The 27,297-nt window shown below is 40.2% G+C and overlaps 1 protein-coding gene across 1 annotated transcript in view; it reads right to left on the bottom strand.

Annotated features, from left to right (window-relative positions):
* The window catches only part of cdh22 (cadherin 22), a 105,517-nt gene that overhangs the window by 50,717 nt on the left and 27,503 nt on the right, over window positions 1-27,297 (bottom strand). Inside the window, exons 3-7 of the mRNA XM_086149788.1 lie at window positions 21,274-21,393; window positions 15,433-15,600; window positions 12,849-13,030; window positions 11,422-11,678; window positions 4,918-5,054 (exon numbers count right to left, since the gene is read on the bottom strand). Of these exons, the coding sequence (XP_086005914.1) occupies window positions 4,918-5,054; window positions 11,422-11,678; window positions 12,849-13,030; window positions 15,433-15,600; window positions 21,274-21,393 (864 nt within the window). The remainder of the gene's footprint in view (window positions 1-4,917; window positions 5,055-11,421; window positions 11,679-12,848; window positions 13,031-15,432; window positions 15,601-21,273; window positions 21,394-27,297) is intronic.

Genomic DNA, 27,297 nt, shown 5'->3' with positions numbered 1-27,297 from the left:
CGACGAAAGCGCAGCAACGCATTCATCCCCCACAGCGTTTCAATTTCCCTATTCGTGCAACAGGCATAAGAATATATATATATATATATATATATATATATATATATATATATATTCATATATATAAGCTCTATATATATAAAAACTTCACAACATCTGCTAAAAGGAACACATCACTGTCTTGGGGGAGCCAAAATTCGGATCACATGAAGTAGCATTATATCTCATTTCTACCTTCTCAAAAAAAATAAAAAAATATCACTATGATTGTAATAGCTATTAACATTTTAATATGCCCGTTGACGGTGCAGCAACACTAAAGTTCATCGCTCGAGCTGTTTGGAGGTCTGGAGTGAAAGGTATTCATCACACGGGCAGTTAATATTCTGCATGACTGCTATTTGACAATTTAATTTAAAAACATCAAAAAAAGGAAAAAAGATAAAAAAAAAAAAAAAACTTGAGGGGAATCCTCCTTGGCAACTAGTAATCAGAATATGGGATTATGCACCTCGAAGAAAATAAGTACATCACATGATAATTAAAAAAATAAAATGAAATAAAATAAAATTAAAACAAATCATATAGTAAATAGCAAAAGATAGATAGATAGATAGATAGATAGATAGATAGATAGATAGATAGATAGATAGATAGATAGATAGATAGATAGATAGATAGATAGATAGATAGATAGATAGATAGATAGAGCAGCATAAAATATAAACTCAGCTGAATTTACCCACAGTTCCCCAGTAGTATATAAAATAAGACCAGCGATGCTGTAAGGTCTAGAAACAGTGACATTACTGAAAAGACGGGGGTAAGAGCTGGAGGTTGCAGAGATGAAGATGTTGAGGTTCTCTTTGGGAGTGGCAAGGATGGATAGGATCAGGAATGAGTCCATCAGAGGGACAGCGCATTTTAGATGTTTTGGAGAGAAAGTCAGAGAAGCCAGATTGAGATGGTTCGGTCATGTACAGTGGAGGGATAGTGGATATGTTGGTAGACAGATGCTGGAATTGGAGCTGCCAGGCAAGAGGTTTAGAGGAAGACCAAAGAGAAGAGTTATGGACGTAGTGAGAGAGGATATAAGTTAGTTGGTGCGAGAGATGAGGATACAGAGAATAGGGTTAGATGGAAAAGGTTGATTTGCTGTGGTGACCCCTTAAGGGAAATGTTGAAAGAAAAAGAATAATAATAATTATAAGGAGAAGAAAAACTATCGAACACATTTCCGTCATAGTGCTTTGCAAATGAGAGGGTAAGAGTAGAACACAAATGAACAATGAGACTCGCGTCCAATGAAATTCCTGCATGTTAGATTGTGGGAGGAAACTTGTGCGCTGCAACAGAGAGAGAACGTGGTGAACCTCGCCAAAAGGCCACGAGCCAGTGAACTTCTTGCTGCGAGGCGGAAGCTCGAACCGCTGCGCCGCTGTGCCGCCTCGCTCAAGCAGACACATCTCGAGACTCATTATTACATCTCACCACCTTGCTGACAGGTTACGGCCGTACTACAGCAACGCCCAAACAGAACACAATCATCCAAGTCAAGTGGTGGAAAGTGACAGTCGCAGTGGTTTTTAACTCATTACAACCTCAGCGGAATTTACTTGTCCTTTTTTTCAGTGGGGACACAATCAACAACCACACCGCTGGGTTCAGAGGGCCTGTGCTTGCTCCTTTCAAAGAGGAGCCTGGGTTGTGATAAACAAATTACAGCCGCACCTCCTGTTCCTTTCTGCAGAGAAGTGCGCCCTTGAAAGAGTGCGATTTCTTATTTTCATCCTTCTTTTTTCTTTCCACGTTGATCAAAGTAAAAGGCTGTGCAATGAATGTTAAAAAAAAGGCGTTCGGAGAAACAATGACAGATGTTAAGTCTATAATAAATAGCCAAAACAATTCATAATTGTTTAGAAATTCAAACAAAAATGGGCAACACAGATGACAAAAAAATCAAAATAAATATAGTTCATGAATAAATAATGGCTGTATAGATTAACCTAATTATTAAGTTAAAGGACAGAAATTGAGAGGGGCTATTTTCAATAATTCTCAACTCTGTAGGCCCCCTCGTTAACATCTAAATCACAATGTGTGTGTTTGCTTGAAAGTTGTTACACACTCAGAATTAGCCTTAACATGCTAAAAGTCTAATTTAAGCTCACGTTATGCACGTATACAGGTGCAGCCTTTACATGGAATCCACCAGAGGGCAGGACAGAGCGTCCAAAAACTAAATTCATCGTCCATATGCGTATTTTCCCTCACAAGTGTCAGGGTGAAATTTAGAGAGTTACATATTTGACTAAAATCTTAGTATTCCTTGCATCCATTGTTGTTTATTACTTTACAAATTTGATTCAGTACGCTGATTTGTCACCTCATCGAGTTTGGAAACTTGTGAGTTCGAGAAGAAAAAACAAGCAAGTTGCACAGAATAATAAAAACAGCCACCCCAAAATAAAAATAAATAAATAAAAGGAAAATAAGTTGGGAAATATCTCCTTCTTACAACAAAACAAGCGATAAAGACTTTCCAGGAATCTTTGTCTTTTTATACCCCTTCAGGGTGAAGCATCCCACACACACACACACAACTGATTTGCAATTAAGGTGATATCATACTGGGGGAGGGGAAGGGTCCGCAGGGAGAGACGGCTCGGGTTGCTTCTAATCAGGTGTATTTGTGTCTCGTCTGCACTTAAACCTTCTTACTTATCGCAGCTGCACGTGTTGGTTAGTGACATTTAGTATGAGATTTGTACTTTAGCTGACATGGGATGCAGCTTCGAAAAAGCACGGTCAAAAACCTGTTGTCACTCGGCCGCCGCGCGAATGAGACAGCAGAGACGCAGCGGTTCAAAGGCCGGTAATAGACTCTGTGTGTGTGTGTGTGCGTGTGTGTGTGTGTGTGTGTGTGTGTGTGTGTGTGTCCTCAAACAGGTTGACATTGTGCTTCTCAAGCCTTAATGAGCTGAGAGGCTTCAAAAAAAAGGGAAAAAAATAAAAGCTAGGCTAAAATTAATATCTGTTTTGAGTAAGGCCACCTACTGCTCATGTGTGGTATTTTTGCTTTATGACAGAAGACGCTTGAAGTCACCTGATGTGATGAAAGGATGGGAATATCCATCCTCCAATTGCATTTCCAAATTTCATTCATTCATTATTGAATCATCTATATGCGTATCAGGGTGCCAGCTGTCATTGGGCGAGAGGCGGGTTCATCCTGCACATGTGGAGATGTACAATCACCAACCCTTTCCATCACACGTTATGGGCAATTCCGGGGTCTGCGATGAACCTACTGCATGTTTTTGGAGTTTTTGGAGGGAGCCGGAGAACCAGGAGGGAAACCATGCACAACATGCAGAGCAGGTCCCGAACCGAGAACCTTCTTGCTACGAGGCAAAAGAGCAAACTACTGCATGCAACGTGTTGCTGCCATTGCTAAAGTTAGTTTCTCCCATTTATTAGACTCTTTCTTCATCACCACGAGTTGTATTTCGATGGTCAGGTGAGCGAAACGTTGGCGGCCACGCTTTGATAACCCTGTCATGTATAACAGGTCTTTCCTTTTTAAGCCATGATTTTTTGGAAAATTCTGATCTAATAAGTTCAGCAGCAAGCTGAAAGTGACATTTATCCTTGCTGTCCTTCGTTGGTTTATCTCGACTCCTCACTGTAAGTGACAAGGCATCTGTGTCTCTCAGCTTGGGACACAAACATAAAATCTTCAAGAAAATCTCTCCGTCATACCCACTCTTTATGTTTATTTTCTCAAATTGACCTCCTCCTATATCTAGCGGGTAGATCTGCATATTTTCAATGACGATGATACCCTCTGAAATGGGAGAAAAAAAGAAAAGGTATCTACTTAATGCACGGCGAAGTGTTTATTGTGGCACAGGCAAGTGATAGAAAAACCCGCCCCCCAGGTATTGGAGGGATGACAGTGAATTGATGGCTCTCAGCCAGGAGTACGACTCCTCCTGATGTGACGGCAGGACAAATGAAACAAGGCCCCGCTGCCAATTTTTCAAGTTGGCTGTGCAATGCAGAATGGAAAAGTAAAACAAAACAAAACAAACAAACAAAAAAAAAAATCAATACTATACATTAAGATAAATTGAAACAAAATATGAAATAGAATAAAATAAAAAAAAATTAAACTAAATACAGAATAAAATCAAACAAATGCTGAATTAATACATTAAAAAATAAAAACATTAACGAGTTAATTTAATATTAGAAAAAAAAAAAAATTAGGAATACCTATTGTCAATTGAAGTGCTTCACCAAATTAGATGTCCTTCCTTGAGCTGAACTTAGACTGGTCCCACAACTGGACCACTCTTCGAAAGTCCTGCCCCCCCCCCCCAGAACCCAACTTTCTTTAGATGTATTATTTGTTGCAGATTATTCTGGTTTTTAATGTAAACGGCTCATGCTCTAACTTAAGTTGCTACTCATCTTTAAGTATAACTCACTACTCTCATTCTTTCAGGTGAGGAGGACCAGCCATTCATGGCAAATACTGGGTGAGAGATGGGATTTTACCTGCACCAGTCTTCTGTAAGTCACAGGGACACATCCAACCATTGACTAGGACAACTTAGTGTCTCAAATTGACCTAATGCATGATTTCGGAAACCGTAGACCCCGACAAAAAAAAATTAAATTAAATTAATACACGCTGTGCTGACACAAGCTAACCACTGTGCTACAATCTATTATAATACCTTCTTGTTTCCTTGTAAGAATGATTGGAATTCTTTCTCTGTAAGCAAGAATTTTCAAACAATGCTGGCCATGGAAAGACTCATCAGCTTAAACAATATATATACAGAAACATATATATATTTATGATATGTATAAATGGTGGCAAGGTTCTAAAGGGTAAGGAAAGCGTACCTGCTTCCACTGCCGTCACGGTGATGTTGTGCCAGCCCGCCGTCTCCCGGTCCAGCACCTTCCCCAGCGTGATGGCGCCCGAGCCCGCGTCGATGTGGAAGATCATTTCCTGGTCTGTGGCCCGATCAATAGAAAACCTGCGAGAAACAATATGGAGCAACACAGTGACTTTTCTGTGCAACCCACCATAATAAACATCTCACTCGCGTCCGCGTGATGGTAAACACGCTGAAGCTTCGATGACAATGACTGCAAAAGATTTTGATTGGATCGCCTTTATCGACAGTAACCCCGTAAGCATGAAACGGGATGCTCCACATCACAAGGTCGCTATCATAAAATACCTTTTTTTTTTTCTTTTTCTATCTATTTTTGAGGTTGGCTCGTGACATTGGAGCCGTGACCCATTGTACTGAAGCCCTGCGGATACCTTTTTACAAGAAACACAAAGCCTTTAACGCTACACCTATATTTATGCTGCGTTTGCAAGGCACTTAGCAACGCATCTACCCTTAAAAGGTGCAACACAGATAGTAACTTCCTCATCGCAGAGCCCGTGGAGGACTGAGAGCACCGAGTGAAACGACATCAAAATTTCAATTCCCACTTGGAATATTTATAGTTTGTACATGCCCGTATATAGATGTTTCGTTCCCGTGGAACAAAGTGTCCAATGTGTCAAAAGGGGGATTGTTATTTATTATTTATGTGTTATTTACTACTGTAAAGCGCATCGCTTTCAGTAAATTCAGGGATTTTATTTTACATGGATTTAACACAACAAATATAATAAATATATAAACAAGGCTTCTGAGATTAAGGTAATAATATCGCTGATGTTTTTTCGGGCGAGGTTGGTCACGGGTCCTCTGCCAGCGCAGCTTGTCCAATTTTCTCCTGTTACTCAATGGCGGTTTACTATGCGGTGAATCTTGTTTTTTTTTTTTTTTTTTTTTTTCTTATTCAGAAAGAGAAAGTAGCCATTAAATTTTCACCGTGCACTCAAGAGAAACCGCAAATGCATGTTTCGGGGTCCTCTGAGCTCTTTCTTAAGATGGGTGAGTCAACAAATATTGAGCTGAAAGGTTTCTTTGTTGCTTTCCTTTCACCAGACACACACACACACATATATACACACACACACGCACACTCCGTACAGATACAGAGGCCATAGTGTTACCATCTTTTAATATCACTCTGAGAATAGGTCGTCGTTGTCGTCTCTGTCCACATCATCAGCAGCACTGTGTGCTTGACTGACTCTGTGAGATGATGGGGAAAACATTTTTTTTTGTTTGTTTATTTTTTTTTATCCCTGTAACAGGACCGTATTCTTTTTGTTACAATTAAACTTAAAAATAATTAATTCTGACTGTTCATATGAATGTTTTTAGTTTAAAAAAAACAAAAAAAAAACTCTTGGGGATTCTATAGCATAAAATTCATTCATTTATTATCTATACCAGTTAGGGCCATATATATGGACATAAAACATTAAAAACAAACAACCATTCACTCTCTCATTCAAACTTCACAATAATTTGTGGTCTCAAAAACAACCTCCTGTATGTTTTTGGATTGTGTGAGGAAACCAGAGGACCTGAAGGAAACCCTCGCCGACGCACAGAAAATTGAGAAAAAATTACCTTCTTGCTGCCTTGACATAAAAACTAAAAAGCAAGAAAAAATAATAACAGAATAACACTATCAAAAATCGTAAATGTATTTCAAAATAGTTTTTCAATGGGCAAAGAGCTCAGACTGACAGCGAAAGATCAATTCTAAAATGTCAGAGCAAATGATTCACCACAATGTGGTGGTGTTTATAAGCCAAAGACAGAAAGGGAAAAAAAAGACACACAAGGACAACCTTTTTTAGAGTATTTCTAATAATCTAACACTGCAAAAGGAGCTGCAATTGAAAGAGAATAACTCAACATCCAACCTCAGTGAGCGGTAAATGTCAGGAGTGCAAATAATCGTCTGCAATCAGATTGGGATGTGTGAGAACAAATGCCCCTGCCAAGAAAGATATTCCGTAACTGTGAAGGAGTAGGCATTTGGAAAACAATTTGTGATTTGATTACTATACAACTTTATTATCATTACAAGTACATGGCAATGAAATATAAGCAAAATTTGCATTGAGTGCATTAAAACCATTATCTTTAAGAAAAGGTGTTTTCTCAAGCTGATACCAGCAGTGATTGAGCGACAGACTGCTTGACAACGTTGCTTGCATTGCTTTGATTTAGGGATCAATAAAGTACTATCTTATCTTATCTTATCACTTATGAATTGATTAATACATTTATTTTTATTATTATGTACATATTTTTTTAAATCAATATATTGATCTCATTATTTATTTAAATTTTCATCTATTTATCCGTCGTAACGACTCCTTGTAGTGACTGAAATAATGGTAACTAAGCCGATCTTTCCATTTCCTGCAGTTTCCGAACATGACATTTTTTTTTGAGGTCGTTCAAGGAAACTATAAAATCCGCCGCCGCTCAAACAGTTAATTCGGCTGCTTTTCACCAGACATCCGCGCCAATGCACCGACAACTATTGGATTGGAAGTCGATGAGAAACTCCGTTTCCGTGTTGCCGAGGTCTGTTTTCGGCTCTGGTGTTTTCCTCAAGACCGAAGAGGCCTTTCGGCTGAGCGCTGAAATGCACTGAAGGAGTAAAAAAGTCCAGCTGTCATATTTGAGAGCGAATGACTGAGAACCCTCACAGACACTGTTAATCTGAGTGATTTTATCATCGATCTCTATTATATTCAATATTTGTGAGGGCACAATGCATCCAATTGGCCCTGCAGTTACAGATATGGCACGGTGATGGCAATTACAACCAACTTATCATCGATACAATTAGATGGAGGCTATTTCATGCAGATATATGATTTTAGGGGACAGAATGGAACGACAAAATGCACTTAATCTGTCTGTCAGTGGGGAGGGGGGGGGGTGCACGACACAGGACACAAAGGCTGTCAGTGTATCCGCCGCCGAAAGACAGAGATGAACCTCTTTGGCCCACGAAGGAAGACAAATAGTCTTGATAGTGACGCGTATATAAGGAGCAAATTAAAATGTACACACAACAATCACTTGTAGTCAGCGAAGTGATGCATGGGTAAAATGTCATGGACTTGGATTTTAAACAAAAGAAGAGACTAACTTGTCCGTTAGTGAGAAGTAAAATAAATTTTGCCTGCCCCATACCTCACAGTGGAGCGCCAGCCACCCATGATGATGGTGCTGATGATGATGACGTTCATGTAAGAATAAATTGATATTGGCCACTTAATGGTTATTTCCTGTTGCCCGAAGCCAGCTCTATGAACAATAAGATAAATGGGCCACCAAATAACCGACCATGGCTGTCATGTACAGGCATAAATATTCAGTGGCCATCTACTCTGGAAAATAGATTCAAGAATAACAACGACGACAACAACAACGATATTAATAATGAAAACAATGATAATATATTCATAACGATACTAATAATAGTAATACTATTACAACTACTACTATTATTGCTACAACCACAAATAAATAATAAAAAAAACAACAGTAATAACACCAAAAATACGACTGCCACAAACAAACACCGTCCCCTCCCAACAACAACAATCTGGGCTGACAAAGTCCAAATTATGGCTCTCATGTACAGCACAAATATTCAGCCACCATTTTTTTCCGGAAACTAAAGTGAATAATAATTTTAATAATTTTAATGATAATAATAATATTGATACCACTACTACTACTACTACTACAAATGATAATAATAATAATAATGGCAATGCTAAATAACTTGTCACAATGATTTTATCTGAGTATGTTATGTCCATTTATGAACATTGCATTATATTAAAATTGAATTAAAGTCACATTGTTAACACATTATTATTATTATTATTATTATTATTATTGTCATTACAATTATTATTGTTGTTGCTAGATTTAATACTGTGTAATATTTTGTGCATAGAATTCCAAATAATGGGATCCTATTTTCATTTAGAGCACCATGAGCATAAAGTTGTGCAGTTACCATGTAACATGTTGTTGTTACACAAAATAGTGATACGTGAAGCATGGATGATTAAATCTATATTACTTCTTGGCAAAAAAACCCCTCATCTATCCCTGACAGTAAATCGCACAGAAAAGGTATGTCTGAATGCCAGAGGGCACAAGCTCACTAACTTCTCCCCGCTAGGTGGCTTCTGGCCAATCTCTCCCCTTTCCCTTCACTTATTCATCCATTCACTTCGCACACACACACACACACACTTCAAGCTCCGAGCTGCCAAGACCCCGGTGAACGACAGCGCTGCCATTGTGTTGTACTTTATTACATCTGGAACTGAGGTTCATGCATTTTTAATCGAGGTAATTTGCACAGGCCCTGCGTGTGTCAGTGTGTACTCTGTCAGTGAGACTGTCTTAGCCCTTATCTACATTCCCCTCTCACACTGCAATTGCTCTTCTGAGGACGTATAAACCACAGACCTCAGTACTGAAGATTATGAGATGATATGTCTTTTATCAGGAGCCGTGATCTAGGCGAAAAAAAAAAGATATAATATACAGCTTTATCCGTTGTGCGAGCCGCATAGTTCATTTTTGACTTCCATTCCCCTTCTGAGAAACCAAGTGTCTCCACCTGGACACTGACTCATGAGACTTTCGCATTACATTTTTCACAGCATATATTTTTGCAGCGATAGAAATATATCTGCTGGAAATGAAAAAAAATTGCGTCGATGCATAAAGATGTTGTAGAGACGCGGCAGAAATGGTCTACTTTGTTGCTCTTCGGGGCGGCAGTGTTTACAAAGAAACATTTGCTAGTTTACTTATCGATTAAAGACGATGCTTTTGTCGCCTCGCAGTAAGAAAGTCCTTGGTTGGATCCCGACGGGGGGCCTTTCTGTGTGCAGGCTGCACCTTTCCTGCAGCGCTCCTCCGGGTTCACCAGTTTCCTCCCACACGCCAAACAAATGCAGTGGATTCTCCTAAGGCATGTGCTGGCTGACCAGTCCAGGGTGAACCCAGCCTCTTGTCTAACCTCAGCTAGGTCCCAACCTCCCCACCCCCCTCAACCCTCACAGAAGCTTAAGCTCGATAGATAATGAACGGATGAATGTTCATGTCACCATCCACTCCTAATCCTGTGTATTTTGTGGAACGTTATCACATGGCGCAGCAAAAGTCTGAATTCGGGAGGCTATCCAGTTTTATCAGTCTTGTCGGATGTCAGGGCTTATGAGATTTGACATCATGACAGCTTCTGTCAAATCAGAAAGGAGCCTGCATCAAGAATCCGTGCAAATAATGTAATGGCTCCAAATCTGTGTTGAATTGCATCAGAGTTGCTGGTGTCCAATTATCCCTGGGAAATTTCATGTCCACTCAACAAACCCATCTATTATTTGAAAGTGGGAACCGTAACACATAGAATGACCTAAGTCATGTTAGAGCGGAGCGCTTCTCATATAGAATCTGGGAATACCAAAAGAAAATGTATCCTGTTGATGCAATCTGAGTTTCCACAGGCATCAAATCCAGTTTTTGTCAAAATGAACCCTGGTGTAATGATAAAAATCTGAATCAACTACTTCTGTGGCATCTCTTGTTTTTGCTCCGATGGTGAGATACCAAATACCCCTGGTCAAGAAAGGAACTACTACTCTTCCCCCAGTAAAAAAAAAAGAGCACTACTTGCCATTGCTAATGTTCTACCCAGTTTTGCCACACTGAAAAAAAATCAATGAACATGAGCTCAATCATTCATTTATATTTTTACCAGTATGTTTACTGGTTTCATTATGTAGAGTATGTATACTATATTTCTGTGGTGAAAAATTAACTTAACTTGACTTAACTTAACTTAACTTAACTTAACTTAAATTCAATTAAATTACATGAAATTAAATTGTGACTGTTCACATTCTACTCACCTTCTTGAACTTGTCCACATTGTACATAAACTGATGAAAAAGTTTTGGCCTAGAGTCTGGTGGTAGCCAAGGGATAGGTAAACCAGAGTGCACCGCCATAACCCCAAATGCGAAAAGTGTCAGCTGCAAGCAGCAATCAGCCGATAACCAAGAGAGCCACTTCGCACAAGTAATACATTGCTGGTAGTAGGATATTACACTCCATTTTGGACCAATAAATGCACTGGGCTTAATTTCAATAAATGGTTTACAACACTTGTATACCGTCAGTCCGTTAGCAGCATCATTATCGCTCTCATTTAATTTTACAATCGGCCCAAGTCATCAAATTCACGCTTTTATGATTTAAATACCGATTCAAGCCGTATGTTTAATTTTTAATGAGCCAGTATGGTTCATGTTGAGTATTATCTATCGCCACCATGTTAAAAATTAAAGTTTTGGACCTTGTGTACAGCGTTTTAATCCTATCACCATCTGATAGTTTAGTTGAATGGTTAAGTCGCTTGCTATATTACCTGACAGGTTTCGTTTTGACGTCTGGATCCCTGGCTGTGACGATTCCAACCAGCGCTCCCACCTTGGCGTCCTCCTGCACCTCCATGATGGTACCCTCTGCGGGATGAAAGAGCGGCGGCTCGTCGATGTCCGACACGCTGACCCGCACTATGGTCTGGTCTCGGAAAGAGCCCAGGTCTACGAAGCGAGGGTCCACATGCTTGTTCACCGCCTCCACCACAACATTGTGCCTGTGTTTGCTCTCGAAGTCCAGCGGCTAAAACCAAAAAAGAAATAAGAGCTAATTTAACCACAACACTACAGGAGGATAGACCTGCGCAAATACATGTTGGCGGGATTGGCGGTGGCGCAGAGCCAGTTCCTTCCCGCACCCCTGTCTTGTTACTTTTAAATTATTACTATGTCCGTGGTGCTTCCGACCAATACAGTGCGACTATTGGGCAGTATCGATTTGGATGTTTAAAGTGCAATGAAGTGAAAGATTTCCGGCCGGCGTGTGTGTCGTGATTTATTCTGGTTGGGCTCATTCACAGCAGCGAGGGTGTCAGACAAGAGGAATGCTTATGGTATGTTAATGTGTCCATGGAAATAAGTGACTGCTAGATTTTCTTTATTGCACATACATAAATGTATACACCTATCTTGCTTTTCTTACGCTAGGGAAAACAGAATGAGGAAGGAAAAAAAGAAAAAAAAAAACAACACCTTTTCAACAAAAACAGAACTGACAGCCCTGTCAAACACAAGCAGACAACCAATGATCAATCATCAATCATCAAGACAAATCTTTTTTTTTTCCTTTCCTTTCTTTCAGCGCACTTTCAGTCTCTACGCCAGAGATCAGTTACGCCCACTGAGGAGAATCGTATTCCCTTTGCCAACAAAACTCTGCAACAGTAAATATGGAAGGTCATCTGTTGACTTTTAGTTAAGAGGATTCTGAAAAAAAATAAGTTTTCGTGCCAATCTCCCCGTCTTCATGGATTGTTAGGTCTCTACTGTTACAGCAATGTGAAGTTTTTCTTTTTTTTTAATTCACTAGGTATCTACCATCCATGAACGTCTGAAAACAAAAAAAAAAGCATTTTGAAACGTGCTGCAAACAATTTTTTTTTTTCATCGTATCCAACTGATGTTGAAAAGTAGGGTAAATAGAAGTTGGGGAATATCAACAGGACTAACGTAAAATGCTGCACCATTATCAAGTCAAAGGTTCATTCTAAGTGGTCGCGGCTAATCTCTGGCAGTGAAACGAAATATGGAAATTGCAAGTATCACAAAATTGTAGAAATAATAATGTGTTTAATCCACAGATTGGTAAAAAAGAAAATTCAAAAACGGTCATTGGTTTTCGTTGATAGTAAAAATCAAGAGCAGAGTCCTTTTTGAGTAAGATAGCGTCACCTTGGCCTGAATCCCAACGCACCTTCTTGATGGACACCACAGCTTCTTGCGTATTTACATCAGTGGTGACCTTGAAGAGCTCCCCTCCCTCTTTGATCAGATAGGTCATGTCTGTGTTCTCTCCCATGTCGGCGTCCGTGGCGATGACACTTCCAACGGGCGTCCCGACAGAGGCCCCCTCCGACACGGTAAACTGGTACATCTCTAGCGTGCAGAGAAGTCGACAGCACATAAAAAGAATGTTGAATGGGATAAAGAAAAAAAAAAAAAAAGAGAGAACATGAGGGAAAAAAAAGTACGACAAATCATGGTAGAACGGAGGAGAAAAAGAAAAAAAAACAAATGTTTGGAGGGACATTGATGTAAAAGGGATGATGGGGCAATGGAGAAAGGCGGAAGGGAGGGGTGGACATCGGTGAAAGATGAAGCGAAAAAGGGAAAAGTGGGAAGAGGAAGAACAAAGACAGTTCACAAAGATAAAGCGGGTAAGCTGATGGGACACGGATGACTGCATAGCAAGACAGACAGCTCAGGTTAAGTAAATATATCAGGCAGGTTTGTCAGTTTAATCCCCTTTCCCCCCCCAAACATCCCTCTGCTTGCAATCCATTTCCTATCCACCTCTTCCGCGACTAACATCGGAATTATCATTCCATCCCATGTCATTACGGCATAATAAGTAAACAGGGGTTACGTTCAAAATGACAGGAAGGGCTGAGGGAGTGTCTTGACTCTGCCAGAGCTCAATAAGAGAGATAATAAAAAGAAAACTTTATTGATTCCCTGGAGAAAGTTATGCGGGAACACAAGTCCTTAAAGATAAAGCGTGCCATCTTACTTTGCATCTTATTTGCAGAGCGGTATACTTAAGTCCTTCTATTTCCCCATACCATGGGGTGCAGATACAGTAATCCTGCAAGGTTTATCCCTCTAACTGAGTAAATATGATTTACTGAGATGGGTGAGGGGGTTTTATCCAGAAATAAGAAAAGGTGTACGGAGGCATATCAAATACAATCAGCCAGGCTGTCACGAGCTGTTCCCCCAGCTGTAACAAAAGTAATAGCAGTGGAGTTTTAAATCTAAAAACGGGATGGCGTGAAGAGTCGGTGGAACGAGGGGCAAAGACGGGAACATTCTTTCTTATTTATTTTATTTTTTTTCATTATTTACAGAAAATCCTAAACGTAATTCTGTCGGAAGCAGCAGCGGTCCATGTGAATGGGTCTGCGACTTAAAAGAGCCAGCGGTTGACAAGGGTGCGGAAAAAAAAAATGAGGCGTACTACTATTTAAGGTAACACGGGTATTTAATGCGTTTATAAAGTTCATTCATGGGCGTTTGAATGGTGCGCTTCAAAGACTTCTCTACTATACCTGCTGTGCATGTAAGTCCTGTGAAATGAATCTGAAATCACTCCACATAAATCCAAGGCTATTACATTACAATGAGAGCACAACCAATCTCCCTGATGCAGTCCTCTGTTCGGGCTAACGGAGAAGGGTAAAGAAAAAAAAAAGAAAAAAATCTGAGCTGTGCAGGATCAGTTCTCTTTGTCATTGGAGGGGGAGCTGTACTTTTTTATGGATCAGCTGCTGTTGTTCTGGATCAGTACTTCGCCATGGGCTATGGGTTTGACTACCTCATATATTCAAAAAAGGTGCCTCTTTTTTTTTCTTTTTTTTTTTTTCCTCACACTACATCGGGCCACGATGCCAGATCGCTCTTTGGTGTCAACGACCAAGGTCTCTGCCTGCCACTCGGAAGCGCGATTATTTTCTTGCGCCGCTGCTGTATTGTCACCCTCCTGGACTATAAGGGCTTATTTATGGCGGGTATTAAATATGCATAAGCATACCGTCGGAGCCTTCTGTCTGTCCTCGTTCATTGCCTGCGAAATTCTGAACATTATTGGTGAGTTTGCGGATGTGTAGCTGAATGTAGCAAACAGCGCAGTATCGCCGGGAGTCAAAGGGAGGCAGTGTTGCGCAGGTGTGACCGTTGAAAGGAGCGAGACTTTAACGCGTCGTCAGAGCCGACTTACTTCTCGTAATTTCTCATTATCACAGGCTCCTCTGTTTGTTATCGTCTGCTACGGATCTGTAGTGGAGGAATTGCGTAACAGCCACGGCGACTTAATGTGAAAACGAGGAGTATGTGGGCAGAGGTGTTTGGAACGGATGTACCCATTCAGGTGCGCAGCGTGAGCCCTTAGTTTCCTCATTTGAACCCCAGTTATCCGTTTTTTTCTTTCTTTTGTTTCACTTTCTCTCTGTTTTACCACTATATTACAAGATATTACAATATTACCGCTTTTTTTCACTCCTGCTACTTTGGACTGTCACAAAGAAAACCATCATGCTGCTATTGTACCATATAGGATTATGGTAGTACTTACTGAAAATCTGCATGAAACTGAACTACTTAATGCAATACTTTACTGTTTAATTTGCACCCCATAACATTTTGTTAATTTCACGTCACCATGGGATTGTGAGAAATGTCTTCTCAATTCCTCTGTACATCCAGTACATGCGGAGAAATAGACAATAAATCCGACTTGGACTTTGACTATTTCTCCAAGGTAAGAACAGGAAGACACTCACTCTGCGGGAAGCGTGGTGGGTTGTCGTTAACGTCCGTGATCACTATGGTCACCGTGGTGGATCCTGAGAGACCGCCCATTTGTCCCGCCATGTCTGTTGCCTTGACAACCAGCTCATAACGATCCTGGGTCTCCCGATCCAGATCTGCCACTGCTGTCATGATGATACCTAATGATTGAGAGACAGCGGGTAGATTGAAGTGGAGACACATAAAGAGCAAAAGTGGGAGTAGTGATTGAAGCAAATGGAAAGGTTGCATTAGTGGTGAGTACCTCTGACTAACTCTACCCCCTCCCATCGCGCCCCCGACTCAGCTTGGATCTCAACTTCTGCTAAGCACTCCATTTCAGAGGCACAAGTGCAGCATATTCCATTTCACCTCCTTCGAGAGCTGGATGCTGGAGATTATGTCATATTTGCGCCTCTGCGCATACACCCTTTTTATGGCTCAGCTGTATTAAAATGAATAATATATAGGGGCAGAATGAAGGCGTGCCTCCGCCACCCTGAACAGCATAACAACTCCGCCACGGTGGCTCAGACTCTGCTCATATCTAAGAAGTGGATTTCAAAAAAGGAGCAAAGAGGGGACACCGGGAAAGTGATAGACTGCAGGCAAAGGGAGGGACATATGAAGATAGGCATGTTAGAAACACAATGCCTTTTCTATATTTTTGTCCTTTTTAAACTACAGTTTAACACTAAGGAACAATCAAATGGCTTCCTACATAAGTGACAATGGAGTGGAGACGTCATCCTGAAAATTTTGATTATTTATATATGTATGTATTGACTGATTTATTTATGATGATATGTGCGTTATTGTGCTGGATCCAAGCAATGTAGATGAAATGAGATGCCGGCAATACTGCTGGGACACTATAAACAAATACCTAATTTATGATGATGATGATATATAAGTATAATACAAAAAATATTATTATTATTGGTATTGTGCTGAACAGGCATCAAAATAGATGTATCTACCATGGGTAGAGTAAAACTAAATGATCAGTTAACGGTGCCTTTGAATTTGAGAGACGGCTAAATAAGTTTTATCAATTTTAGTCAAATGAAATGGGAATGTCTGTAATGTATTTTTTTTTTCTTGTTAAGCATAATCATAATTCAATCGTACAGACTCTTCCTCTAGTTGTACTACTCGGTCTAGTGGTTGTTGTCTTGGAACCCAACGTCCCAAGACACTGACTCACTAATGGTTCCTTCAGTAGAGCTAAGTGGCCTCATGCTGCTCCTCATTGTGCTGTGTATTTAACTGAATGTGACTAAATAAACGGTGTCCTATACTTCCTTCATACAGCATTGAAACAGTGAGGCTGATTCCTTATGCTTTGCAATGGACTCAAAATATTTTGGTTTCACATCAAATGACAAAATTGACAAAAACAGATCTTGTCTGTGGAGGTTCTCAGTCATCCAGGTCATTGCGAATTCTTTTTGAAATATTCTTGTCATGGCAACTGGCCTCTCATCCGAGAGGCTTCTTCAGTTCTAATAATCTGTGTGGAGTTTCGGAATATAACTGCAGGGGTTTTGGGCAGGTCCAGGTTATGGTGGCTTGTTATGTAAATGAAAGAGTTGATCAGCAGAAATTAGGTTTAAGGGGGTTGTTATGCTAATGGGGTGTAGTTTGTTGGGGCCAAAAGAGCAACTTTCTCGGATTACCTGGATTGGAATGTAAAAAAGGTAAAGCAAGACAAAGGAGTGAAACCTGTTGGATCCTATGGACTGAGGATCATTTGATAGATATCAGGTTTTGGTCCTGGTGTTGAATAATTCCTAGTTGTTTGGAGGGTGCTGATGGCCCTGGTCTGCATGTGCAAATATTACTTTCTGCCGATCACCTGCTCCATTTACATAGAAAGCCACCGTTACCTAGAACCGCCCAAAACCCTGGCAGTTATATTCAGAAACTCCACACAGGTTATTACAACTGAAGAAACCTGTCAGATGAGGGCTGAAATGTTTTCAAGAGAAGACATTTAAGTCCCGTTATCACGACAATAAGATTTCCAAAACAGATCAGCATATTATCGTCTAGTGTCTAATGTCTAGTTGCAAATCTTTTGCTCGCTATAACCGTTTCAATCCTTCGATAACTGCTTGCACTTTTCTTTTTTGATGCTTTTCCAGGCTCTCATCACATCTTTCCGTGGTTGGTTGTTTTTGGGTGTTAGTATCTCCTTAGCAGGTAATATGAATGCTCTTTCGAGTTTAAGTTTGTTTTGGCACCATGTTTTGGGTCATTATCTCTTTGCGTAATGAAGGATCTCCCACTTAGGTTGCATTTTTCTTTAAATTGGTAGACAAATGTTTACATAAAATGCCATGCAAGCCGTACCCATGATATAAACTTTAATACCATGTTTCAGAGATGGCCTTGTATCGAGTGGTCCCATATTTTAGCAAACCATTGAGGAAACCATTCTTTTTTCCTATTGTAGCCTTTCCATTACTTTGGCAATGGTTAATCTTTGTCTCATAAGTCTATAACGCTTTGTCCCAGAACCTTTGAGGCTCGTCTGTGTATTTTATAGCAAATTCCAGTTTGCATCTTGTGCTGTAGCCTCTGTACTTTTGTTGATGAAGTCTTCTGCGAACAGTAGATTACAATACAAATCAATTTGGGCAATGGTTCGGATTGATTTTCCTTCTCTCAGCTTCACAATTGCTTGTTTTTTTTCAACGAAAGACAGCTCTTTGGTTTTCATGCTGGTTACATCTCTAACTTAAAATCTAGTCCGCACAGGGAAAAGCCAAAGCTTAAACTAAAACCAGAAGTAACCATTCAGTGTTATTTATTGGCTGAATAATGAATGTAATAGGATGCAACTGGGCAAATACAAAAATATCTTAAATGTCATTTATATAATGTGTATATATATCTGTTTGTGTTTGTTTGTGTGTGTGTGTGTGTGTGTGTGTGTGTGTGTGTGTGTGTGTGTGTGTGTGTGTGTGTGCAAGATGAATAGGATTAAATTGAGACATTTCTAGTGAAAATAATCACTTTCAGCAGAAATATGATGTTTAATTCTGTTCCCAGGCTGCTGGGTTTTAAAATGATTTTTTTTCTCTTTTTCCATAAAATTGTTATTATGCCCAGAAGTGTGCTTTTTTTTCATTTTTTATTTTCAGATTTTTGTTGATTTTCTTTTTCAGCAAAATACAATGCCAGAAAAAAAAGGATCACAAATCATATGTAGTGCATGGACGGGTATCACCATCATCATCATAAAAGTGTATGTACGTCTGACGGTGTTGGTAAGCAAGTGGTGTTATTTCTATATCTCACTCCTCCTCTTCTCAACTAGCACTTTGTCCGTGAAGAAGAGACATTCTCCTTGTTGGCCCAGCAACAGCAGCATAAATGCTTTACTGTGCAGTAGTAATATGATTCCAATTCCCCCCTTGGGATTTTTCATATCAGAACCTATTGATGCATTCCCTTGGCTTAGTATGCTGTCTCACTCCCAGAGGTTTCCATTGTGTGGGGAACGCAACTTAGTGATTCCAGTCACATTTAGCCCCCCGGGGTGTGTTCCATGAGTAGCCAAAATACAGTACATGCAGCACTGGAGTTGAGAAAAAAAGAGGCGGATAACATGCACCCCTTTCATCCACCAAAGGCCAGAGGGGATGCATCTAAATTAGGGCCGTCCAAGGAAAAATCCCCGTCTCCACATAGTGTACAGCATGACTGCCCTGACATCGTTGTTGGGTCCACATGTAAATGAGACTGCGTGGTCACTATTCATGAAAGCAGTCACTTCAGTTGACGTGGTCTCCATCTCGATGCACTCCACGTACTCCCAACATTAACCAATTTAACAGGGTAATACGCTGGTGTACACCAACTGTGAAATAATGCCTTGGTATGGTAATGCATAATATTAGCGCAAAATGAAAAATTACATTCTAATCTCTCTCTCTCTCTCTCTCTCTCTCTCTTTTCTTAACTCATGTTAATTTTATTTCTGTTTTCAAACCAGTAGGCAGTGGAAATGTAAATCTGATGTGTGAAGCCACATGGGCCGCTCCGGCATTTTTTCTAGTTTGCAGACAGAAAATTAGCGGTAAAGAAGTCAACGTGCTTTTGACATCCTTCCGGAAGACATCCCCTCAGCAAACATCATGGCAGGCACAGTCTTTTTTTTTGACCCGGCATTTCAGACATTCTCAAGCGCTGTTGAATGGCTTCGGAACGCAGCGCAGCCAGGGAGCCAGGACAAGAACAGCCTCAACGAAATGAACGGTTGCAGACTAGCCGATGGTGTCCGCGCAGCGGATGGGCGATTGTTGATTTTGATTTATTATTAGGATTTATTTTATTTTAAATAGCCTGTGCGACTTCTTTATTTTGAGGAATTGCTCCTTTGTCTTTTTATGAAACTGAAAGTACATGAAGTGCTTCATATAAATGACTATTTTTTTCTCCAGTGGGTGACATTTCACAGCTGCTATGTCCCCTCTTTTTGTCTGTCTTGTCTTGCACCTATCAGGCTTGCTCGTCCATCCGCCCACCAAATGGGGAGGTATGAAATGCGGGTCGCAGGAACAGAAGCTGAAACAAACCATCCGATCTCCCGGATAGTCCCACTACAGCAGGGCCATTTATCATCCAGGCATTCAAGGCTGACCAAATCCAAATGGCGCAGACCAAAAAAGGAACCATTAAAACTTTACCGCTTCTCCCGGGGGGGAGTTGAATGGAAGGCACCATCAATGCTAAACTAATCCTGAAAGAAGGGGTCAGGTTATAACGCTGCTACAACTCCTAAATCAGTGGGCGGAATGGGTACTTCGGCCCTGGGGAGCTTCCTCATATGGTTATATGAATAAAATGTTCAATGTCCCCAATTCACTTATGTCAACATTTTCCACCAGTCAGGTTTTCGTTCTAAAAATACTAGAAAAAACATGCTGTGAAGAGGCTACACTTGATAAAAAATTGTAGTTAATTGTTTAGACATTTTGATTACCGTACACTGTAATCCAGAAGAGACGCATTTCCCTGTCTTTGACCGATCATCTTTGGGTAGACTATTTTAATTCTGTTTCAGAATTCCCCATGTTCCCTTGCCTGCCATCGCTCTCCACTGCCATGTATGGGGGTGTACCATTTAGGTGGCCTACCAGCCACCTGTACTTTCCAAGGGTGGTGGGGGTTAAAATAATTCTTCACTATTTTACAATATCTTGATGTACAAAAATGCAGGGAGTGATGAATTCGGTGCCTCAGAGCCTGTTCTGCTCCAATGATGAATAATTCAAGCGTGAGTTGTCTGGCTGAACTTTGCCTCAGTTGAAAAGACAATTTATTACCAATGAAATACAACATAGCGCCATCCAGAGCTGGCACAACACTCGATTTGCACAACTGGCAATTGTTAGAGCTTGCTTTTAAAATGTCGGGAAAATACATGTCTTGATATGGAATGTCGGAAGAGTGGAAAGGTCAGAACCTTTGTCAAAAGAGTTTGGGGTTTTATATAAGAATGACCATTTAATATAGATTTAAAAAGTGATTTAAAGTACGGCTTGGTGGCAACATCAATGCGCTATCGAGCTAAGCAATCTATTCCACGTGGTATTTATAGCGTTCGATAACTTGAGCCAATAGTTTTTGGCAGAAAACTTTTTAAGGTTGCTTGTTTTGGCCAATTGATTTTACGTTTTTGTCAGCTAACGTTGATTGATCTGGGAGTTACGGTCTCTGAGCTTTAGATTGCTTCAGGTAGCAGGAAAAAAAGAAACGAAAAAAGACGATTTAAAAATTGTCCAACCGAACAAACAGCGGGTGAAGAGGGCTTCGACAGTTACCCGTGTATCTGTCCACCGTGAAGAACTTCTCTCCATCCAGGACGCTGTAGACCACTCTGGCGCTGCTACCGTACGTAGGGTCGTCTGCGTCGGACGCCGTCACCTTCATGACGGAGGTTCCTGTTGAGAAGGGACGGCAAAACAACACCAAACAAAAAATTAAGCATTCTCATCTGTCTCGTCGCCAGAGGCAGAATTCAAAGTGAAATGAGTTTAAGTGTCGTTTTGAGCAGATACAGACACGCCCGTCGCGATGGAACCTGACACGTCTTGATTTTCTCAGAGGAAGAGATGTAGAATACAAAAGCGAAATATATAAAGACATGATATGTTTAGCGTCTGTATGAGCATGAGGTTGAAAAATTGGAGCGACCGGGGAAACATACGCTGGATTCCACATCACTGCTTCGTAAAGAGTATGTACAACTAAACATATAGAATCGATTCTGTTTCTAGATTAGATCTGTAATGTTGCAGTTTCAATGTGTCGCAATCCTTTACTTGGGGAAAGAGATATTGTGTTGACATGATGTTAGAAGCAGAGTTGAAGGTTTGGGCTAAAAGGGAACTCGGGTTTCATAACTGTTGGAAAACCTGCACATGTTAAGTGTACTTTCACTGCAATAACGCAGAAGGAGGACAGACATATTGGTTTTCCAAACTTTTTTTTTTTTTTTCGACGACTCAAATTACTCGCTTACTCGACACTGTTCAAAGTCCTAGCTGTCATCAGCATAGACGTTGCGCTTGAAAATGGAGGTGAGTGCAAATTCAGCGGTCGCTTCGAGGAGGCATTAGGAATAGGCATTACTGACGATTACTAGCGCAAATACAAAGAAAAAAAATAATCCTAATCGGTGCAGCGCAACATTTGTCAATGACAAAACAGAAGCCTCTGGCTGCAAGTGGCAGGCGTGTCTAGCAGTTTAGTCACACATTTCAGTTAAAGCTCAGCCGAAAGCTGACGAAACAAAAAAAAAGAAAAAGAAAAAAAAAAAATCTTTATTTTCCAGTCAGGAAACAACAGTGCATCTAGGCATTTGAGCGCATGATTTCTTTTCTTTCTTTTTTATTTTTCATAAATACTTTCACTCTTGGAATAACGAGATAAGGGAGACGTTCCTCAAGGACAAGGAGACAGTCTTTGTCTCCATCCCTCCAGCCGATGCGATGGGTAATTACTGACAGCTGGTGTTGTCCACCAAAGGTCACTGCTGTAGCCTTTCTCAGAGCCCTGTCATGCTACTGTTCAGCCATATAATGGCTGTATGCTAATGGGGCTAATTAGCAGGAAGTGTCAGAGCACTGTTTGTTCCTGTCATCCAATGAAGCTCCACGAGGGTATTTGATGATCGTGCACGGGGGACAGATCCAGACGCAATTCTTTTGTTGTCACCTATAACACTTCTTTTTTTTTTTTGGTAGGCACATTAAATTGGATAGAGGCAAGCTAGTTTGGCAGCTAGCACATTGCTAATAGACTGATCTGTCTTGCGAAAGAGGTCAAGTCTATTCTCAGGAAGTGGACCGTATGAATTGTTCAAATGAAAATAAATCCAGTTCGTAGGAAAGCCCTCAAATTATGCCGGTTGTGGAACCATAACATCTCTGGTGCTGCCATGGAGTTGGCATTGTTAGACCCTGACACGAGGCACCTCGTTCTCTCGAAAACGCCACGTACTAATTAGACTAGGAATGGCTATTAATGTACGTTACAAGTTGCTTTATGATCCCATTACTCTTTTAAAAAGCGAGCTCGTCCTTGGAAAACCAAGCAATGTTGAAGGCTCTTTGGTGATGAGGGTCACATCTTCCTTATCGTGGAGAAAACATAAGGCTCTATAGGCTGTTATTGGCAAAAGGCCGGGTTTTGCTAATTCTGCCCACCTGCTTGGTCCTGATGTGGTGGGACCAATAAACCCATTTTCATTCGAGGGATTACTTTTCTTATTTTAATTTTCCCCAGGTAACAATCACCTCGACACTCAGCTGTTTCTGGTTAGCGGTTGACAGATACCGACAGTTTGGAAGAACCATATAAATGCAAATACCACTTTATTGTGTTTGTATTAAAATGAGTAACCAAGGCAGTGAGCTTGGCACTTGGATTCTTATTAAAGCTGTGGCTCGCATCAGTATTTTTAGTGAGACAAGTCATTACTTACACTATCTGGCGGCGTGCTTGTCGTCTCACTCAAGCAGATACTACAGCTGATGGACTTCAGGGGATTCGCAAAAAATATTGACTCTCAGAGTTGGAATGAAGTACTTACAGCAGACGAAAAAGTACGGTGTATTACCAAGGCAACAATTCACTTCTACTATATATATACATTTATATATACATATATATGAAATTCACAGACCAAATAAATAAGATGCATTAGTATTCAGACACAACTATAATTCAGAATCTTTTCTGTTTCTATTGACGCGCAAACAGAATCACAATAAGAGCACGCCACATCTTTGGATGCAGGCGCCGCTCCACCTGAGGAGCCGCAGTCGATTCGTCTGCAAATACAACGTAAATAATTTTGAGTCAAAGTCAAGCGTTGAGTTTTCAGACATTCTGGTTTAGGAGAATAATGCCAGGGCATTAAATGACTTTGCATTTCGTGGGGTTAATGTGTTCACTGAGGTGAGTAAGTAATGGTGCCATTGGTTTGGTTTCTGCAACTGCCTGAGTTCAGAATGGACAGTTATTAGATACATTAAACAAATGTTACAAAGCTGAAACGTTGGAAACATACATATACATATATATGTACTGTATAAGCACACACAAATGGATATGTCTATACATAAACATGTATATATATAAAATCACATATATAATATATGATATTATTCATTTTGAAATTGTTATTATTATTAATAATAATAACCATAGCAGTAGGAGTGGTAGTATCATTATACTTATACTGGCATTAAAGATTCAACCATTTTAGAAAAATATTTAGACTAATATTAAATACAATAATAATTCACCAGTAAACAAAATATGATAAAAATGCAATCTAAAAATATTTGAATAAATGTACTAACAAAGAGTTTAGTGTTAGTGTATGTGCCTCTGTGGCCCATCAGCCAATCAGCTCAGCAACAGGGGTTGGTGAAAATAAGGGCTGATTGGTTGAGAACCAAGCGGGTGACTGTTGTCTTTATGTGGTTGTTCGGAAGCGATGATTGAGTTTGGGCGGGAGGCGAGCTTTGACCGAGTGCTACAAAAATGTAAAACAGAAGGTAATGGTTGTATTTTTGGCGAAGGCTGCAGCCAAAAATCATCTGCGGAGCCACCTGTCGCTCAATAAGGATGCCAGACAACACCTTCTCAACTCATCTCCATGGGATTTTACAATCACTTATTTTTCAGTCACTCTGTAATAACCATGCTTTAGAGCCCTGAGAAACAGATAAAAATATGCTAAGTAATTTTCTTTCATTTTTTTCTTTCTTCACAAAAACATCCAGATAATAGAGATAGAGTGGACTGATGCTGCTGTTTGACGCACGCATAAATGTGTCTGAAAACAGGTAGAAAATTTCTTGGGAGTTCAGGCAAACAAATATTGAACAATTTTAAATAAAAAAATAAAAAAAATAAAAAAATCAGGTATCTCATGTCCGCTGATGAGTTAGGGTGGATGGCAGTGAAGAAACATGTGGGGAAAGTTACTGTTTTCTGCAGTTGCGTGTAGGGGATGACAGTAACAACATATGGTTGGTTTTCTGCAAAGCCTGTGGACGTTGGCTGCGGTTTTATGGCTCCGCGTTCTGCAGGATATGACACTGATTTAATGCAGATACATCAAGCTTTTAGTTAAAGCTGTAATGCATTCACTTAGCTATTTATCACATACTCTTATACTATTATTATGAGTGTGACAACTTGGAATGGCGTTTTGTCATTTCCTATTGACTTCAAATGACGCCGGTTTACATCATTAGCGGAGGCAAAGTGGGAGCACATCTCTGACCTAATCCACTCCAACGAAAACACAAACATACACACACACACACACACACACACACACACACACACACACACACACACACACACACACACACACACTCAGAGATCAATGACATTTTCCTACTTGCTTTCGTGTTTAGTCGACACATGTGGCCTCTATGATTTTCCCAAGAGCTATGTGAATCGTGAGCCGACTCCTCAATGTTAAATTGACAGTGGCTTTATTTATTTATTCTTTAATTGTGTGCGTTCAACGACTCAACTTACACAGGCGGTGTATTTTTCATTTTATGTTTCAATAGTTCACCGAGGGTGATTTGACAGGGCAACAACATCTCAATGCCCTGCAACTCTAATGAGGATATGCCTTTGTTAATAATTTACTCCTCCACTGGAGCAAAATGCCAGGGGCATATTTTGACTTTGAACAGCAGCGTTTTATTATACATTATATTCCATTTACTTTCTTTTATTTGTTCAGTCATTTCCATTTGTATTATCCTAATGTTATTATAAGATAACTCTCCTTTATGGTGCTTACAGCATTTACTGGGATGTCAAGATGAAGCCCAACATTATGACTGTTTAATTGTGCTTTTCATGCTGGTACACACTCAGGGTACTTCTGAAATTGCTAAATTGTCAATATTGTTCGTATGATTTAAAAAAAAAAAAAAAAAAAAAAAAAAAGGAGCGTGGAAAGAACATTGACGAAACTCATATTACTATGGAGGCTTCATTGTGTTGTGCTGTAAATGCACACAGACACACAGTCCATATGTATATTTGTATGCATCATGTTACCTACATATCCATATTTACATACTCATATACATACCTCACATAAATCTAATATGCATGTTTGTGTGCGTGTGTATGTACACATATGCATATATGCACATACATGCTGTACATACTTACAGGTGTATGCACACGTGTGTGACTAACAAGCAATGAATATGTGTTTGTGTGTAAACACATACATATGCACAGCCATACATGCTGTACATACATAATTACACATACATGTAAGTGATTGTATGTATTCACATCAATTTATTTTGTGATTTTTGGTCGGTATTGGAATGTTTATAGCCTCCACAACATCCCTTGAAGGATTATTCAGATAAAAAACAAACCCTCGGGTCATGGCTGGGGAGAACGAAGTGGAGTGCAAGGCTAATTTTGGAGCGTGGAATATACGGACGAACGTGGGTGATGATAGTTCTAGTTAGATTCATGCACAAATTTCGTTTAATGGTATCAACACGGCCTGTTGGGATGGATTCCCACACACCGTTTCTGCTCTCCGGGTAGAGATGGTTCAATTACTGTAAAGGCTGCTGCAGGAGTGTGTCGCTTGTGAGACACTAGACTGACAGCTATTTAAGAGGCGGCCTCGTAAAAGAGATTTGTGCCTATCTCAGCCGGCACTGCACTAGTGCAGGTTTTCACCGGAGGGGTCTTGCGGGTGCGGCACCGAGCCTCATCCCTGCTCTCACCCACCTTAATCTGTGGGACTGAGTGCTCCTCAGTCGCATTATGGATCATTTAGTAAAGCCATAAAAGCCGGGGTGTTTTCACATGAAAAGTTATTTCTTCACTACTTCTGCTGTGATTCATTCCTCTCTTATCCACATAAATGCCCTAGGAGGGCGAGATGTGTGTGTGTGTGTGAGTGTGTGTGTTTGTACAGGGGGGGGGGGGGGGGGGGGGGGGGGGTTTGGGGGCAGAATGAACTATAAGACGATGAAAAATCTGCCATGTCATAAAAAGCAATGGCCTGCTAACATTGATCTTCTTCGAGATCTCAACAAGAATTTGAAGATATTTTTCATCTCCGCAAGGCAGAGGTTGTAAATCTAATCTTTGTTAGTCGTGGTGCTTTTAACGGATCTGATCATTTTTTGTTTGAAATAATATTTTGATTTTTGGACAAGTATACAGAGAAATATGTCATGGATTAGTGGAATAAAAAAACAATCACAATGCCCCTTTGCTTCCACTTCTCAGGGCTCATATCAACAAACTACCTTTGGTAAGCATGG

The sequence above is a fragment of the Fistularia commersonii genome, chromosome 7 (assembly GCF_037954325.1).
Source record: "Fistularia commersonii isolate RoL2024-O1a breed Wild chromosome 7, RoL_Fcom_v1.0, whole genome shotgun sequence".
Taxonomy (NCBI): domain Eukaryota; kingdom Metazoa; phylum Chordata; class Actinopteri; order Syngnathiformes; family Fistulariidae; genus Fistularia; species Fistularia commersonii.
This window is presented reverse-complemented; position numbering and strand designations above follow the sequence as displayed.